Genomic DNA, 19,931 nt, shown 5'->3' with positions numbered 1-19,931 from the left:
ATATTATGTCCCCACCATCATCATAAGTGAAATATCACCCTCTCCTCTAATATGTGTTAAAACAACTGTAGAAATGTCTTCTCTCCCTCCCATCACTATCGTTATATGTATTGTCCTAATATGAAACCCCACTATACAACAGATAGGCAGACATCAGAAGCTCAGTATTAATGCTGGCATCCCTCAAACGTCCATCCTGAGCCCAACTCTCTTCCTGATCTACATCAGTAATCTCCCAAATCATATCCAAAGATCATTTGTAGACATTTATGCTGACAACACTACCATCTATGGCAATACTTCAAAGGCTGTAAACAACCAAGTTCTTTCTGATTCTCTCTTCTCTGATCTTGAGCTGGTGGTGCAATGGGGAAAAAGATGACTGGTTAATTTTAATGCATCTAAGACAAAGCTTCTAAGCTTCTATCTTTCCATCATCAATGCTCTGATCTACATCTGGCATCAATCGAAATCAATTACTCTTGTCTTGGGGAGACTCAATGTTTTGACAAACTTCTAGCCTTTACTTCTGATCTGACATAGAACATGTACATCAAATCCATTGCTGGGGCTGCTGGGAAAACGGTGCAATCATTCTCCCACTTCAGTAGATATCTTACTGCTGATGCAATTCTCTATCTGTATAAGGATGGAGTACTGTTGCCATATCTGGGCAGGAGCTGCTAGAGGCAGTTTATCTTGCCTTAACAGAGTTCAAAATAGACTTAGAAGAGACGTTGCGAGCCTGTCTCTGCTTTATTGTTATTTCCATGGCAAGTGCTTGTCTGGCTCAAAGCTCTGTCCTGACGTTCACAAAAAAACACTCGTCTCGCTGAAACCACAATAATTTCCTGCTTTCCAACTGACTACAATATGATTGTCTCCAAGTCCAACCTGAACAAATTCTTGATAAGCCACCCCTTAAGTAATCCAATTTACCAAATTTCCACTTCTAAAGATGACTACATGTTCTCCTTGACCACTGTACACTCATTAATCCTTATCCTCAAGTGGCCTCCGGGCCTTGATATTGCTTTTTTTCCAAACATAACTCAATCCTAAGACTAAAAAGTATTTTAACATGTATTTTGTGTGGTTAAAATGTATAGGAAAAAAGAATGAAGCAAAGAAGAATTCTGCACATATGGCTCTCTTTTTTTGTCGATACATTAAAGGGATTAAATAAAAACAAAATACTTATTTCACAAATACTTTATTAATAAAATCATGTATAAAAAATGGATGAATTTTCTGTGGCTTGAAATCCTTCCTCGGCCAATGTTCATTCTTTTACCGTTTGTTTGGCTGAGGTTTCGATTGTGTATTTTCACTTGTTTCCCTAAAAACCATAAAAATGTAGACATTAATTTTTGTATGAATTTCAAAATAAAATGTTAAAAGCAACACCATCCAAATAATAATTTTCTTACTAAAAAGCACATGATCATAATATACAATCACACAATTTTGAGTAGCTTCGATAACTTGATTATTATTAGCAAAAGAGGCAGGTGATAATTATAATTCTCCCCCCTTTTTAATTTGTCCATTATTTTATTAAAATTATTATTCTTTTGTCTCATTTTTTAATGTTATTTATTTCTTCTTTTGTAGTTTTCACTGAGATTATTGAATAAACTTGGTATGAAGCATCAATCAATTTTTCTTTCAGTTGTTATTTCTGCTTTAAAAACTTTCACCTACTACTTTTTATCTGACTCCCTCCCAACCCTGCATGCACTGGATTTTTGGTCATATGATCCTTTTTCAAGTAAGGTAGACATATACGTTATGATTCTTGGCTGGCAAAAATAAGGACCAATGAAACTATACCAATAAATACTCATTTCTTAATCACTTTTTTAATTGACTAAAACCTACACACATCAATGTCTTATACAATTTTTATAATATATTACAACATTAGATATGACACGATAAAATGCATAGTTTTGTTATCATAGGTTACACTTCGAAGTCATAAAAAGTAACAGTTAAACGCACAAAAAAATGTCCCTAAATTCTCAATATATAATGTGTTGGATTTTACTTATATGTGTATGTGTGTTGAAGCAAAATCCATCACTTGAAAAAAGTAAACAAAATACCAGAAGTGTTGAGAAGTTTGGTGAAGCCCTGGATGGCTGAGATTATTGCTGGATGCACCTACATCTACCTACACAAGACAATGCAAATATGAATGCTAAATAATCAACAGTTCCTCTTCATATATTATTTAATTGGAATTCATTATTGAGATGAGTATTATTTATTAATTTATTTATTGCGGACTATTATCCTCATCTTTCTTAGATGTTGTTTCACAATGTTTCAGCCAACTACTCCTCTGGACGTGGTGAAACGACAACAACTATGGATGGCAGTAATTGCTGAGAATGCAGTTAGGAGATTCAGAGTTCCATTCCCGTTGCGGTTACCATCTGATGGAGACCAGAGGAGTAGTTGGCCGTAACATCGTGAAACAACATCTAATAAAGATGAGGATAATAGTCCGCAATAAAAATAAATTAATAAGTTCCTCTTCATCTTCGTCAACCGTTTGGCTGTGTTCGAATCCAAGACCAACAAGCACATCCACAACAAGATTGACACTGGAAGTGTTTGCTGTCACAGACAAAGACATGGTCATCAAACCATGCAACTCCTTTTTTGCCCCCTTCTTCCTTGGGAGGCTTGTCTTTGCCAGTGGCAGTTTCATTGAAAATGTTGTAAGATGGAACTAATTGTTGCTAACTGTTGGGTCTCTGCATATACAACGTTTGTTTCATTGCCTTTTGCTTTCTTTTGGTCAAATGCCAGGTTTTGTTGCAACTGTATATATATTTTAATAATAAGAAAACACATATGCTGTAATGAAAAAGGACTGAAAGAGAGTAAGTTAAACCAATGATTATGACAAATGAAAATAATAAGACTTAATCATGTGAAAAAGAATAATTTGAAAGATTTAAACAAACAAATCAACTCCGAACATAAGCAACATTTTCTGTCTTAACTACTTTTTAAAAATGGAAAATATTGACAATAAATTCCAAAGAAATAAAGCCAATGCCATAACCTTGAGATCTTCAGTCTGGTGTTCAACAAACAGTTGTATAATATCGGGATGTTTGTAGTGCCATGTCGCGCATGGAAAGGGACCCTGCACTCATCCCCGATGGGCTTTCCTGAGGCCACAGTCCTAGTTGAAGAAAGGTCAGCTAATGGTCTACTTGTGTTGCATGTCTGATACCCTGCATAACCTCTTGTTCATCTCCCCCTTACCTAACTGAAATTCTTTTAAAACATAATGACAGTACAATAAAAAAATAAGCTTAAACCAGGTCTAGGGACAAACAAATCCAACTTGCCTTCTCCCTTGAGGTTTGCATTTACGAACATCCGTGGGCTTAGAACTAATTTAGCTGATGTTGAAGCATTTCTCCTTACAAATACCACGGATATCTTAGCACTAAGCAAGACTAACCTACACTCCTCAATCCCCTCTAACTACTTTAACATGCCTGGCTATCTCCCACTCTGCTGTAAGGACTCTGACAGACATATGCATGGACTTGGAGTTTACATTCGTAACACCCTCCCTCTGACTAGAGAAACAAACCTAGAAACGGACGATCAAGCCTTTATGTGCTTTAGACTAAACATACAACATAACATTAGCTACTTTTATTTTCTCTACCGCTCTCCCTCGACCCAGGACTACACCATAATAAACAAAGTCTCTGACAGCATAGACACAGCACTCTCCCTCGACACTAGCGCACAAGTACATGTATTTGGTGACTTTAATGTTCACCACAAAAACTGGCTTGGATTCTCTACTTACACAGATGCAGCGGGCAGCACAACTCATAGCTTCGCACCAGTTTCCCTGACCAGCAAGAACAACATGCATCACTTCTAGATCTGTTTCTGACCACAGTTCCCGAGAATTGTATAACAAATGCTGACAGCCCACTCGGGAACGCTGATCATGCAGTGATAATGGTCGAAATTGCCCTAAACTCTAGAGCCAAAACTGAAGAGCCAGTGCTCAAAACAACGAGATATTATAAAAAGGCTAACTGGGAAGCCATCAGAGATCTTATCAGAGATGCCCCATGGGGAAATATTTTTTCTTTTCCTGCTGAACAGTGCGCAAACGAGACCACTGAATGGTTCAAAACAGCAATTGAAGCACATGTTCCCATGCGGAAATTTTATAGCAAGCTCGACTCTCCCCAATGGTTTACTTCTACTTGCGCAACTGTCATTTGCTCAAAGGCAGCATGCATACCACAGATTTAACCGACATAAGTCCAGTGCAAAAAAACAGAAGTATATAGAAGCTAGAAGTAACGTTAAGAAAGAAATAGCAACAGCTAAGAGAGAATTTACTGAAACCACTAAAAAACGCATCGAAGCACAAAAATTAGGAACTCGTGACTTCTGGAAAATCTACAACAGTGTAGTAAATAATGGACTATCAACAATTCCTCCACTAACCAATAATCACGAGGTTGTTTGCTCAGCAACCGAAAAGGCTAACATGCTTGCCAGTCGGTTTGCCTCGAACTCCACACTGGACCCTTCCAACCACCCCCTGCCTGACTTTCCTTTGCAGACAGACACCACGCTAGACAATCTAAAAATCATCCCTGCTCAGATACATGCTATCATAAAAAACCTTGACACTTCAAAAGCATGTGGACCTGATCTCATCCCAGCTGTGCTATTAAAAAAGTGCTCAGCCGAAGTAGCTCCAGTTCTCTCGAAACTCTGCAACAAATGCCTTAATGAATCATGCTTTCCGGGCTGTTGGAAAACTACTTCTGTGGTACCAATATTCAAGAATTCTGGTGAAAAAACTGACCCATCAAATTATCGCCTCATTAGCCTCCTCCCACTTTTCGCCAAAATATTTGACACCATAATTAACCATGCTCTAGTTCGTCACCTTACAGATGCTAAACTTCTGACTGACAAACAATATGGATTTAGACAAGCCCGTTCCACAGCAGACATCCTCACTGTAATCTCTGAACATATATACCATTCACTGGACAAAGCGAGGGAGGGCAAAGCGGTAGCTCTAGACAAAGCGGTAGCTTTTGACAGGGTATGGCATGAGGGTCTCCTCAGGAAAATTAAATCATACGGTATCACTGGCAGAATACTTAAGATAATTAAGTCCTCCTTAGGTAAGAGAAAAATCCAGGTTGTCCTCGACGGTCGTACATCTAAACAGTGTGATATAAATGCGGGAGTGCCTCAGGGGTCTATCCTTGGACCTTTATTGTTCCTTGACCTGCCCGACAAAACTGCCTCTGAGATGGGTATATATGCTGATGATGCCACACTCCTCTTGACAGGCATGACAGGAAAACAAATGAACACATAACTAAAGAAACGGCAAAAACACTAGAGAATGACCTCCAATCTGTAGTGGAATGGGGACAAAAATGGATGCTCACCTTCAATGCTGCCAAGACTAAACTGGTTTCCTTCAATAATTACAAGAAACCTTCTCTGCCACCAATAGCAATGGCCAGTGACTCCCTGTCTGAGAGTACATCTTTCAAATTGCTTGGCCTAACGTTCACAGGAAACATGAGTTGGAACAATTATATTGAAAACATTGCCAGGGCCGCTGCAAAAAAGGTAGGCTCTCTTTACCATGCTAGAAAACTACTGACACCTGAAAGTATCTTGTTCCTCTATAAGGCCACCATTCGCCCATGTATGGAGTATTGTTGTCACATTTGGGCTGGTGCATCTGCTGCTAGACTCTCACTCCTAGACAAGGTTCAAAAGAGAGTCGCCAATCTGATAGGCCCTGAACTGGCATCTAAGCTTCAGCCTCTGTCCCATCAACGAAATGTTGCATCCCTCTGCCTGTTCTACAAGTATTTTAATGGTGAATGTTCTGACGAACTGCAGACACTTGTGTCCCCACGACACAGACACCCTTGACAAACCCAAAAGGCAGCTAAATCCCACCCCCACACAGTAGAGATCCATAGATGTAGTTTCTTCACTAGAACCGCTAGACTCTGGAATTCCATTCCAGGTCCCTGCTTCCTCAACTGTACTGACATGCAGAAGTTCAAGTATAACATGAACCGACATCTTGCTGCCCAAATCCCAGCATAGTGCCTCAGTAGTTGCTGCCCCTGATAGTAGCCCCCTACACCACAGTGGCAATGTTCCTTGTTTGGGGTGAAAATGTAATTAAAAAATTTTTTTTAAAATGAATGATTTAGACTTTAAATAGATTTTAACAAAATAATTATAACTTTGTCATGGCGTCATAGATTGGATTTATGTCATATTTTAAAAAATATATCAATAAATATATATAGTGCATCAACATATAGGTTTTAAATAAATAATTTGCATAAATATTATATAATTCTAAAATATTATTAGGAGAGGATCTACCCGCCTAGCAAAAACATACAACCAGAGTCAGCATATCTTTGCTAGTCAATCTATAAAAAAAAAATCTTTGTTTGTCTGTGTGTGCGGTGGTGTGGTTATGATATGTTCACTTACGCTTGATTTTCTTCTTTCAGATGGGCATAAAGTTCTGCTGGTCCAGTGCCCTCGTGCTCTACTCGTCCAGCAAATTCTTCATGGATTTTTGATTGAGTCTCATTCAGTTGACTTGTCCACATTGCAAACAGATTAGTGGCTCCACCTGCATAAAAAAAAACAAGAAAACTTTCATTATTGTTTGCTAACCACAAATTTTTCTATGAATCTAATAAATGTGATTTTCATATTAAACGATATAAAAATTATCTTGAGAAATTCTAAATGTTAAATATAAAACGTATTTAAGCTGAGATATTAAACTTTGGTTCTGATTAGTCAATTTTTATTTGATCTTGTTGTACCGTGTTATTAGCAATATTATTATGTATTTATTACATTTTATTAAAAAAAAAAACATATAGTCCCACCAAAACAAATGGTAATATAGAAACTTTTGTTTTGACCTAAAATAATCATCAACCAGAAAAGCAACTCATATTTTTTAGTTGAAGAATATAATAGGAATTGTCTGCCTTGCAAGTAAAATTATATTATATATAAAATAAGACAAGGCAGGTATGCAAGTATGCTATAAACACATACACACACATATATATAACGCTTTGCAAATAATATCCTGGTGCAACCAGATCAGGCTGTTGGAAGATGACTCCTTGACTGAAATGAACCCACATTAACACATTTTTCTTTTTTCTTTTAACTATTTGAACAACTAAATCATGTTCTGAAAAGTCCAAATCAAAATTACAAAGCACACTGAAGTAATCCAGCAGACGAAGCTACATTCAATCCAAAATGTAAACAAAAAGAAAAGCAATAAAGCCCTTTAATCTTAGAATGGAAACAATTCTACAGGAATCAGAAATGACTGTAGAAAATATCCAAGAACACATACTGACTAAAATCCCACCTTGAATTCTCAAAAAACTCAAAGTAATACTAAAATTAAACCTCCTTACCATTTAAATATTTTCACCAACGGCTCCAAAGACTATAGTAGAATGGTACGTTCTGCCGGATCAAATGAAACAACCCTAAAAAAAGGGCCTTTCAACAGAAAGCTCTATTTTTACTGCTGAATCATGTGCCATCGACGTAGTAATCAACATTTAAGAACAAAATAAACATAAGAAATTCCTAATACTCTCAGATTCACTTTCTGTACTAAAATCACTGAATAACAAAACTCAAAAACCCTCTAATCATTAAACTACTAAACAAAATTGACTCATTATCTAAACACAAAGAAATAATTATATGCTGGATCCCAAGCCACATGAAAGGAAATGAAAAAGCTTACTTAGCAGCCAAATAAGCACTAAACCTAAACCCTGAAACAATAAACATTTCATATACTTAAACCCCAAATCAACCAATTATTTTACGCAAAATGGCTACAACAATGGAAGAACACAAATTATACCAAATTAAACCCATTCTAAAAGAATGGACAACAACAAATAGAATATCAAAAAAAGAACAAGCTGTCATATCTAAGATTCATATTGGTCATACAAAGCTCACACGTTCCTCCATATACCTGAAACAAGGGCAATAACCACAATGCCTATTCTGTCAAAAAACTTGCACCATCAAACACATTTTCGTGGAATATAGAGCCACTGATAATGCCAGAAAACAATATCTTAGATCCAACAATATGAAGAATATCTTCAAAAACAACTGCCTGGATCAAATACCCTCCTTTCTGAGAGTAACAAGCCTTTTTTCAAAAATTAAAAAAAAAATTCTTTCTCTATAAAACAACCTAACTAAACCGTGGCTACTGAGAGCAAGAAGAAGGTCGATGCCAATGACAGTGTAACGTCACTTCCTGATTAAGTTGTAGGTATAGACAGCTTCCGGTATTCAATCATGTGGTCACGCTAACAGGCAAAGAAATTATGGCTACCGATAGTCCATGGCTACCAATATGTGTTACCGATTGTCCCTGTATGTTCTAAAGAGAAAGAACAAGTCTCCATTTGGATAATAATTATTATAATTGCACATTGGGAGAATTTTATTCTAACAAAATATATTAAGTGAACTAGTTTTTGAACCTTCAATTTCTATCGAAGAAAGTCGAATATTTCATTTTATTTATTTTTATTTTACTGCAAAACAAACAATATTTATATAATATTTTTCAATCCATTCTTTTAATAATAAATAAAACTTTTCACTGAGTATTTCTGAATATAGTAAGCATTTTCCACGTCATTTTTTTTTTTTTTTTTAGGATCAGTGAATTTTCAATATTTTAGCACCGGGCGTAATTTATTTCTTTGAAATATATTTAAAACTTCAAGTTTTCTTTTTTTTTTTATAACATTTTAACTGTAAATAAATTACATAACGGGTTTGTTTTACTAAACACATACATTCGAAAAAGTTGTCAAAAAACAAAGATATAACAAATAAAATATATCAATAAACATTGTATGATTTTCGAAGCGATTACATGTTTTAAAGTGAATAAAACCACTAAAAACATTTCCAGATAGGTAGAAGAGTAACTTCTCTTGCCTTTGATTATTCAGCTCGAAAACGATGTATTGAAAAATTAAAAATGGTACTCAACTCTCAGTTGAAGACAGTAAGTTTGGGAAAATGAGTTAAAAATAAAGAACTATACAAAATACTGTTAAAATCCACCGAATATATGTCAGCCTATGTCACGGTAACATATATTGAGCGTGTTTCTAACAGTATTTTGCATAGTTTTTTATTTTTAACTCATTTTCCCAAACTTACGGTGTTCAACAAAGAGTCGGCGCCATTTTTAATTTTCCAATACATCGGTAAACACTGTATGTTTTTCGAGCTGAATAAACATGTTACATTAAATAAAAACACTAAAAAATTATCCAGTTAGGTAGAAAAGTAACTTATCTTGCCTTTGATAATATTTCTTTGTTATATATTTATTTTCTTTTACCACTTTTTCGAATCTATGTGTATAGTAATACAAATCCTATTTATTTGGTACATATTTGATTTTTGACCACTTTTTCGAATCTATGTGTATAGTAATACAAACCACTATAAACATATCCAGTTAGGTAGAAAACTTATCTTGCCTTTGGTAACATTTATTTGTTATATATTTGTTTTTTGATAACTTTTTTGAATCTATGTGTATAGTAATACAAACTCAAAATTTAATCTAACTTGGAAATAATATTTAAAATACATGTGTGTACACTGCACAAGCACCCTTATTATTATCATAATAATAATAATAATAATAATAATAATAGTAATAATAGTAATAATAATAAAAAACTGATGTAGATGACATCGACTGGCGCCACTCCAAGTAGTTGCGAAGGGTTAGGGAGAATAGAAAGACCGAGGTGGGAGAGTACTAACCAAATCTCCACTGGAAGTGTGCAGGTTCAAATCTAGTACCTTGGGAAGACATTTTATCACCCAAACTCCAGGAAACACCAATGGCCGATGCCAACGCAAAATCAATGACAACGGCTGTTGCGATAACATGCAATCACCCGCACAAGTGGTCAAGAGGTGGAGAACACTGGAAATCTGGGGGACTTTTTGTCACTTGGTCTCCAGGGAACACCACAGATTACTGCCAGTGAGCGATCACTGATGATGCCTGTGAGACAACTAATACGCTACACATTTTAATGAAAAACATGGGGAAAAATGGACTTAGAAGAACAGAAAACCAAAACTTTAAATATAATTTCTGTATTTAAAGTAATAGTTATTTAAATAATTCAACATATAATCTTGTGGGCAAAATCCAGCTTCTCAATAAAGCGCACTCTGGATAGGAACAAAAATAATCTCAGTCATGAAAGATTTCTCCTCCACCGACCGAAGACAGAAAAGGTAAAATGTATATAGATAGATACTACACTGTGATCTTGTTCAAAGGCCCAAAAAATATTTTTGTTTAATGTTTCTTTAATTGTTTGTTCCCTAAATTCATAATTAAGTTTTATCAGTATTAAATCGTATATTGCTTTAAAATTACTTAATTTTACATAGATAATATTTATATTTTATATTGAATAAAGTTCAGTTTCAGTATTAATCGAAGTGTGTTCTTTTTTCTTTTTAATAATGTTTTATTGGTCTTTTTCAAATGGCCCTCATATAGTATTCAGTCTGACAGTCTAACAAATCTTACCTACATTGCCTGCAGACATTTTTCAGTTAACAGGCCTTCTTCTTACTTTAGGTGGCCATGACAAAGCCCTATGAATAAATAGTATAAAACAAAGACTTTTTCTAAACTACTGAATTTGGCATTAAATAACTGGAAAAGGGTCGATATGCCATTAAAATAAAAATAAACAAAAAAACAAACAAACGAAAATAATATGTAAAAATCCCTAAAGTCATCAGGAGTTAATCGTTGGAATATGAAGAGATGCAAAAAACGAATTAAATTGTCATGCAAGAGCAAATACTCGAGAATATAGTAAAAAAAAAAAAAGGGAATTGTACATATTTTACACAAATTCCCACTTTTTTTTTCACATATGTATCCCTGAGTATTTGCTCTTGTGAAAGGAGCCCCTGAGGTTTTTCCATATATTATTTTCAAAGTGTTGTATGTTTTTTTTATTGTTAAGAAGTTTATATATATATATATATATATATATATATATATATATATATATATAAAAGTGAACGTGTCTGTCTGTCTGTCTGTCTGTCTGTGTACATTTCCCTACGCAATAACTCTGTCAATTTTTAGTCTATAGACTCGAAATTTGAAATACCGGGTACTGAGATTTGGGAAAATCGATGTGACGGGTGTCAGCCAGAAATTTGGCTGTTAAGGGGTCAAATTTCAACGATTTGACCTTTAAGAACTCTACCAAACTCCTCCGACAATTTTGGGTCTAGACACTTGAAATTTTAGATATAGGTTCCTTGAACCTGGATCTAACTTAATAAAGTGATTTGAGCCCGAAACAATAAATTTTAAGGGGTCATAATAGGGGTCAAAGTTTTAAAAAATTAACCATTTTTTTTGTTTTTTTTTCTTTTTTTGCACAGCATACACCTCCAAACACCCGAGCAACGCCGGGCACCCCTGCTAGTATATATATACAAGTGAAAGTGTATGTCTGTGTGTGTCTGTGTGTGTACATTTCCCTACGGAGTAACTCTGTAAATTTTTTGTCTACAGACTCGAAATTTGATAAATAGGGTACTGAGATTTGGGAAAATCAAGATGACCGGATTTCAGCCAGAAATTTGGCGAGGTTCAACGATTTGTCTTTTGAGAACTCTACCAAACTCCTCCGACGATTTTGTGTCAAAACACTTGAAATTGTATATATAGGTTATTTGGACATGGATCTAACTTAATAACTTGATTTCAACCCAAAACAATAAATTTTAAAAGGGGTCAAATGTTTTTAGAAATTACCGTTTTTTGGTTTTTTTTTTTTTTTTGCTTAGCATATACATCCTAACACCCGAGCAACGCCGGGCCTAAATACTAGTATATACACTTGTACCCGATATTATTCATACCCCCCCCCCCTTGAAAATTGAGTTTATTAGGTGTAACTTTATAAGAATTTATTGTTTACGTCCATATTGATACATATTCTTAATAAACCTCCTCTGATCATTTTCGTCATTTTAAAATCTCGGGATACGTGTAATAAAAGAAATATACAGCTATTTATAAAATCTGCAATGTTCAAAAATAATCATACCCCCTGTTTTTTTCAGTATTAATCGAGTTTCTGACTGTTTGTTTCCTGTTTGATTCTTATTTTGAATGCTTTTATACAACGTTTGATTAATTTCATTTCGTTTTTTGCATTTTTCAGAAATTAAAATGATATCAACTGAAAACCAATAAAAGAATAAAAATTATTAGAATGGGGAAGAAAAAAAAGCTTAGTAATGATCTTAGGACTAAAATTGTGAATTCACATAAGGATGGTTTAGGTTACAAGTCAATTTCCAAGAAATTTGAGGTCCCTACAGCAACAGTACAGAGCATCATCAAAAAATTCCAGAGCCACCACACAACAAACAACTTGATTGGTAGAGGAAGGAAAAGGAAACTGTCTGCTAGAGCCACCAGGAATATTGTAAGAAGTGTTAATGCAAATCCAACCACCACTACTAAGGACATTTTAGAAAATCTGGAGTCTTCTGGCATAAAAATATCAAGGCAAACATTGCAAAGGACTCTGCATGAAAATGGTCTGAAAGGAAGAAGACCAAGAAGGACTCCATTGCACACCGGAAAACACCTTGCAGCACGTCTAAAGTTTGCTAGGTCCCATGTGAATTCTCCAGAGTCCGTTTTCTCAAGTATTTTGTGGACTGACGAAACAAAAATTGAATTGTTTGGCCATATGGATGCTTCTTACGTTTGGAGGAAGAAAGGAGAAGCTTACAACCCAAAGAACACCATACCCACGGTGAAACATGGTGGTGGTAGCCTAATGTTTTGGGGCTCATTTTCGGCTAGTGGTCCAGGTAGTTTGGTCAAGATAGATGGAACCATGAAGAAGGAGCAATATTTGGAGATACTCCAGAAAAACATTAGACAGGATGCGGGGAAGCTCAATTTAGGACCAAACTGGGTCTTTCAACAGGATAATGATCCAAAACATACTGCCAAAATAGTCAAGAAATGGTTTGAGGATAGTCAAATAAATGTTTTGGAATGGCCTAGCCAGAGTCCCGACCTGAACCCTATCAAAAACCTCTGGCACATATTGAAAACTGAGGTTAAAAAGCGGAAACCTAGAAATTTGAGGGATTTGGAGAACTACTGCATTGAAGAATGGTCAAAAATCAGTGTTGATGCTTGTAAAAACCTTGTTGATAAATATCCAAAACGGTTACAGGCAGTTATTAAGAATAAAGTGCATGCTATTGACTATTAGTAAGAGAGGTATGAATAATTTTGAACTAGTGCCATTATTGTTTTTCTTTGTATAATGTTTCAAACTTGCATAATTTATTTATTTATTGAGTTTAAATTAAATGCTTATGCTTGATTTATTGTCTGAAATCCCTTTAATATTGTCTATCTTCTGGTTTGAGCAATATTCTTATAGAAATCTCAAAGATCCGAGGGGTATGAATAATATCGGGCACAAGTGTATATATATATATATATATATATATATATATATATATATATATGTATATATGTATGTATGTATGTATGTATGTATATACATATATATAACTAGAAGTTTGGATCACTTTTATAGCTTTTTATGAAGATTAAAATCAAGATATAATGATGGGAGGTGATAGTGTTTAGTGTGTTAAATTAAAATCCAATTCGTTCCACAAAAATCATTTTCACTTAAGATGTTCGCAACCTTCACTTCTATCGTCTGAGGAAAGATTCTAATTAGAAAGATATCGGTGAATAACATCATCTGATTCATATGAAGTGAATGAATGAACAACATATAATCATATTAAACCTAATATCTAGAATTTTTATTCTAATTATGATCAAAATTCATGACATAATTTTAAAAAAATGTTTCAAATTTCACACTGCTGCTTAAATCAAGTGAATCTTGCTTAATTGATATCTAATTACTACGAATCAAATTCAATAGAAATCTAATATGTTTGAATCTTCAAATTCGAGTAAGTGTCCATATTAAGCGCTTTAAAAAATTCAAAGAAACTGATATTTGGAGAATATTTATAAATTGATGTTTAATACCTATTGTAAAATTTTTTTTAAATCCAATGGAACAAAATTTACAAATGATAAACGTGAGAAAAAGTCTTAATATTGTAAATAAAATGTGTTTCTGATGCATATGAATGGTTTTATGATGCATACAAATGTGTTGCTGGTGCATATGAATGGTTTAAGGATGTACACAAATGTGTTGCTGGTGCATATGAATGGTTTTAGGATGTACACAAATGTGTTGCTGATGCATATGAATGGTTTTAGGATGTACACAAATGTGTTGCTGGTGCATATGAATGGTTTTATGATGTACACGGATGTGTTTCTGATGCATATTAATAGTTTTATGATGCATACAAATGTGTTTCTGATGACTATGAATGGTTTTATAATGCATACAAATGTGTTGCTGGACATTATGAATGGTTTTATGATGTACACGGATGTGTTGCTGGTGCATATGAATGGTTTTATGATGTACACAAATGTGTTGCTGGTGTATATGAATGGTTTTATGATGTACACGGATGTGTTGCTGGTGTATATGAATGGTTTTATGATGTACACAGATGTGTTGCTGGTTCATATGAATTGTTTTATGATGCATACAAATGTGTTGCTGGTGCATATGAGTGGTTTTATGATGCATACAAATGTGTTGCTGGTCATTATGAATAGTTTTATGATGTACACGGATGTGTTGATAGTGCATAGGAATGGTTTTATGATGTACACGGGTGTTTTGCTGATGCATATGAATGGTTTTAGGATGTACACAAATGTGTTGCTATGCATATGAATTTTTTTATGATGCATACAAATGTGTTGTTGGTGCATATGAATGTTTTTAGGATTTACACAAATGTGTTGCTGATGCATATAAATTTTTTTATTATGTACACAAATGTGTTGCTGATGCATATGAATGGTTTTAGGATGTACACAAATGTGTTGCTGATGCATATGAATGGTTTTAGGATGCATACAAATGTGTTGTTGGTGCATATGAATGTTTTTAGGATGTACACAAATGTGTTGCTGATGCATATGAATGGTTTTAGGATGTAAACAAATGTGTAGCTGATGCATATGAATGGTTTTAGGATGTACACAAATGTGTTGCTGGTACATATGAATGGTTTTATGATGCACACAAATGTGTTGCTGGTGCATATTAATGGTTTTATGATGCACACAAATGTGTTGCCGGTGCATATGAATGGTTTTATGATGTACAGAGATGTGTTGCTGGTGCATATGATTGGTTTTATGATGTACACAAATGTGTTGCTGGTGCATATGATTGGTTTTATGATGTACACAAATGTGTTGCTGGTGCATATGAATGGTTTTATGATGTACACAAATGTGTTGCTGGTGCATATGAATGGTTTTATGATGTACACAGATGTGTTGCTGGTGTATATGAATGGTTTTATGATGTACACAAATGTGTTGCTGATGCATATGATTGGTTTTATGATGTACATAAATGTGTTGCTGGTGCATATGAATGGTTTTAGGATGTACACAAATGTGTTGCTGGTGTATATGAATGGTTTTATGATGTACACAGATGTGTTGCTGGTGTATATGAATGGTTTTATGATGTACACAGATGTGTTGCTGGTGTATATGAATGGTTTTAGGATGTACACAAATGTGTTGCTGGTGCATATGAATGGTTTTATGATGTACACAGATGTGTTGCTGGTGTATATGAATGGTTTTATGATGTACACAAATGTGTTGCCGGTGCATATGAATGGTTTTCTAATGCACACAAATGTGTTGCCGGTGCATATGAATGGTTTTATGATGTACACGGATATGTTGCTGGTCTATATGAATGGTTTTATGATGCACCCAGTTGTCTTGCTAATGCATAGCATTTTTCTTAATAACCACAATTGTCTTGATGATGCATAGGATAGATGCAAAGAATGTTTTTGTGATACATACAATTGTCTTGCTGCTGAATAGCATGTTTTTATGATGTACACAATTAACTTGTTTGTGAAGAGCATGTTTTTAATGCATACGATTGTCTTGCCGATGCATAAGATATTTTTATGATGCATGATTGTCTTGCTAGTTCATAGCATGTTTTTATGATGCATACAAATTGCAGATCTCGCAATGATAGATGCTTTGTCAAAGGAAGAGGGGGCCATGAAGAACAGGAATAATCTCTGGCCTGAAATACTTTTCTTTGTTTGAATAGTAGCCACTATCAAAAGGCTAATATCAGTGTGAAAAGATTCCAGCAGACAGAAAGGGGAAGAGTGGTAGTGGGAGTTAGAGCCAAACGTTGGAGGCAGGAGTGGATTTTTCTGGGCTTTTTATGTGGTTGGGTTGGTGTGCCTTTCTAAGCAGGTTTAGGTCCTACTAGCTCTTGGCTGATGAACTGTGTCAATGGGACTTTTCTGATTAAGTTTGGTCAAAATTCCCATTCTGCTAGTTTGGCATTCAATCTTGAAAAACGAATATCACTTGTAATATGCCCTATCTCCCAAAAACCATTATTTGTTTATAAATTGTGCTTGTGTTTTTTAAGGGTGGGAGGAGGCAGATAATTTCTTTGTTACAAGGCTGACTAGATCAGACAAAACTTTGAACCGGCACACAAGTGGAGCAGCGATCACGATCGGTGCACAAGGGCATGTAAATAACCAACACCAGAATTGATTCTGTTGATTTTCTTTGCATTTCTAGGATCAATAACGGCGGCAGAACAATCAAAGTGAAACAACTAATAATAAACAAATGAACTCTAGTGCGTATTTTGGAATCAGATCCATTGCTTTTGTAACTTTTTATTTATAATTGGGAACATTAAGAATTTCTCACCATAATCAAACAACAGTGGGAATCTCAAAATCGTCAAGCCTTGTCAAATGGATGCACACATTATCAAGTCATCATCAGTAATAGTTGCTACACTTATGAGTGTATACATATTTTTTTCATACTTAAAATTGAATTTTGTATCAAACACTGTTAACCTTTTTTGACAAAAGAAAATAATAAAGATATAAAAATAAATAAAAACCTTACCTAAAGTTTTGCTGGTTGGTTCCCCTGAATTGGCTTTCTTCAATTTACTAGGAGGAGCTTCTGTTTTAGAGTCGCCTCCTGTATTCATTTCAAGTTTTTCTCGCTCTGTCATTTTCTGGAATCTAAAATAAATAACAAAAGTTTATCTCATTTGTAAATACCTTACACAAAGAAAAGTGGAACATGTATCATTTGTCAGTCTATGCTACAAAAAATTGCACATAAGTTTCGTTTCAATTATTCAGTTTTCCATTAGAAGAATATGGTGGGTCAGAAAGAATGTCAGAATGAAGACACCCGTTTGATAGAGATAGTTGGATCTGGACGAATCTGTCTAGAATTGAATATTGAATGAAAAGCGTCATCATTATCCACGGAAAACATCTAAGATTTAAATCAACTTTATTCAGACTAGATATAAAGAGAATGGACTTAAAAATAAAATATGGTCATCTCGTCTTATTTTTGATGAAGGATAAGAACAGGTTATGACGTCTTGTTATCTAGAAATTAAAACTCGGGATTGAATGAGGACAACTATACTATGCTCATAGCATCATATTACTTTCTTTGTTTTTATCATCCTCCTCCTCCTGTTTCATCCACTAATATAGTTGGAAAAATCTGAAATGTTCGAAAACTGTCTGTAGTTTTATGATCTTAGGTTGGGCCAACTTCACAAGTAACAAAACTGCCATAACTTCTAAACACACATCAAAGTGAACAAATTATCTGATTGCATCACAATGGCATCAATATCCTCTGTCATCAAAAGTCTTGAGATTGTTTGGTCACATTAAGCAATCTCGTGTAGAGCTATGCAAAATATGCATGGAAGATATAATACAAAAGGAATACAAAAGAAGTTTTAAGAGGGTTTTTTTCCTGATGAGTCATTCATATCCAGCACAAAAAAGGTGACAGAGATTTAAGACCACTTCCATTGTCTTCTCAGAAAATTTGATACATGATATAAATTTTATTAAAATAGGATGTATTTGAAGACCACTTCCATTGTCTTCTCAGAAAATTTGATACATGATATAAATTTTATTAAAATAGGATGTATTTGAAGACTTTAACGAGGTTCAACCCCTATAAGTTCACTTAGGTTAGGAGGGCACTTCCATTATCTTCCCTAGAAAATTTTGCATATGACTTTTATCACAACCAAACCAGAATTCCTCCATTAACAAATTTAAAAGTTTACAGGACAATATGAAAAATAAAATGATTAAATATGAAAAATAAAATGATTAAATATGAAAAATAAAATGATTAAATATGAAAAATAAAATGATTAAATATGAAAAATAAAATGATTAAATATGAAAAATAAAATGATTAAATATGAAAAATAAAATGATTAAATATGAAAAAAATCTAACAAATAAGAAAATAATTTGTATTATTCAAACTATTATTCTCGTCTTAAGTGTTATTTTCACATAAATAAGGAAAATCATCTACCATTATGGACGAAATAAAAAGCATATAGAGAGAAGAACATTGCCAAGTGAGACGACTCAAAGAAGCAGCGCATATGTTGATGATGATGAGACTTAAATTTTAATACGATAAGAAAACTATTAATTATAGATAATGAATAAAGTCACCATTGAGAATATATATATACTTGTTGGGAAACCCGACGTCGCCCAGGATTAAATGATAGTTAACGAATGCTTCACACTCCCATATTTTTATTGTCACCGAAATCAGTGAAATCAACTATTTTTCAATCAAATCAATTAATCGCCTGCTCTAGTTGGGGATACATTGTGGTGCACCGGGAGCAAGCTCCACATGCCTCCCCACAATGACTTAGTCCACAATACATTGTAGTCTAAATTGCACTGTAGAGAACCTACTCTTGAGTTTATGAAATTATTTTTTTATATATAATAGTTTGAATTAAAGTTTAACATGAAAAAGTCAAGTATCATGTTTCAACTGATGCACCCCTGTCATATCAAGGAACATGACTGGCCTTACTTTTTTGTGATGATAATAGCTTGAACTTAAGTTTAAAATGAAAAAGTCAAGTATCATAGTGCAATTGTGCTTTAAACAGAAACATTCATTTTGAATGCGATCTTGTCATATCAAAGAACATATTGTTGATTTTATATGTCGGGCCTTTCAGCTTGTGTGGTAATAAAACTTCTCAAATACGCTTGTGATGTTAGGCTGTGTAAGGTGTTAACTTTGGTCAAAATCGCCTGTTCCTTCTTTCATCAGATTATTTCGATTATTGATACTTATCAAAGTCATTCCGATACAAAATCTAAGAACACTGCCAGGCACATAAAGTACCTTCATGTGAAATTTTATAAAAATCGGCCCAACCGTTTTCAAGTTTATAAGGAACAAAGATGCATGCAGACACAAAGTTCCTTTTATATAATTAGCAATATCTCACCATTTTTTTCTTTACATCAAATAAACTCAAATCAAGTATTATTAAAAAGAGTATAAAAACAAAGAAATATTATCTTTATTTTTTTTTAAATGGAGTTATGGCCATTCAAAGTATCAAAAAATGTGTGGTTCACTGGACATTTTGTCTTAAGTCAGTCCTATTGAAATGTATATATGCTTGAAACTGAAAATTTACAGACTAACCCATCTT

The 19,931-nt window shown here is 34.2% G+C and overlaps 1 protein-coding gene across 1 annotated transcript in view; it reads right to left on the bottom strand.

Annotated features, from left to right (window-relative positions):
- Positions 1–1,197: 1,197 nt before the first annotated feature.
- The window catches only part of LOC145243682 (integrator complex subunit 13-like), a 1,170,185-nt gene continuing 1,151,451 nt past the window's right edge, over positions 1,198–19,931 (bottom strand). The window contains exons 15-17 of the mRNA XM_080106736.1: positions 17,300–17,421; positions 6,556–6,700; positions 1,198–1,339 (exon numbers count right to left, since the gene is read on the bottom strand). Of these exons, the coding sequence (XP_079962862.1) occupies positions 1,291–1,339; positions 6,556–6,700; positions 17,300–17,421 (316 nt within the window). The 3' untranslated portion in view covers positions 1,198–1,290. The remainder of the gene's footprint in view (positions 1,340–6,555; positions 6,701–17,299; positions 17,422–19,931) is intronic.

The sequence above is a fragment of the Euprymna scolopes genome, chromosome 22, assembly GCF_053919585.1.
Source record: "Euprymna scolopes isolate OS-2025 chromosome 22, ASM5391958v1, whole genome shotgun sequence".
Taxonomy (NCBI): Eukaryota; Metazoa; Mollusca; class Cephalopoda; order Sepiida; family Sepiolidae; genus Euprymna; species Euprymna scolopes.
Note: the sequence above shows the minus strand (reverse complement) of the source record. Positions and strands in the feature narration are given on the sequence as shown.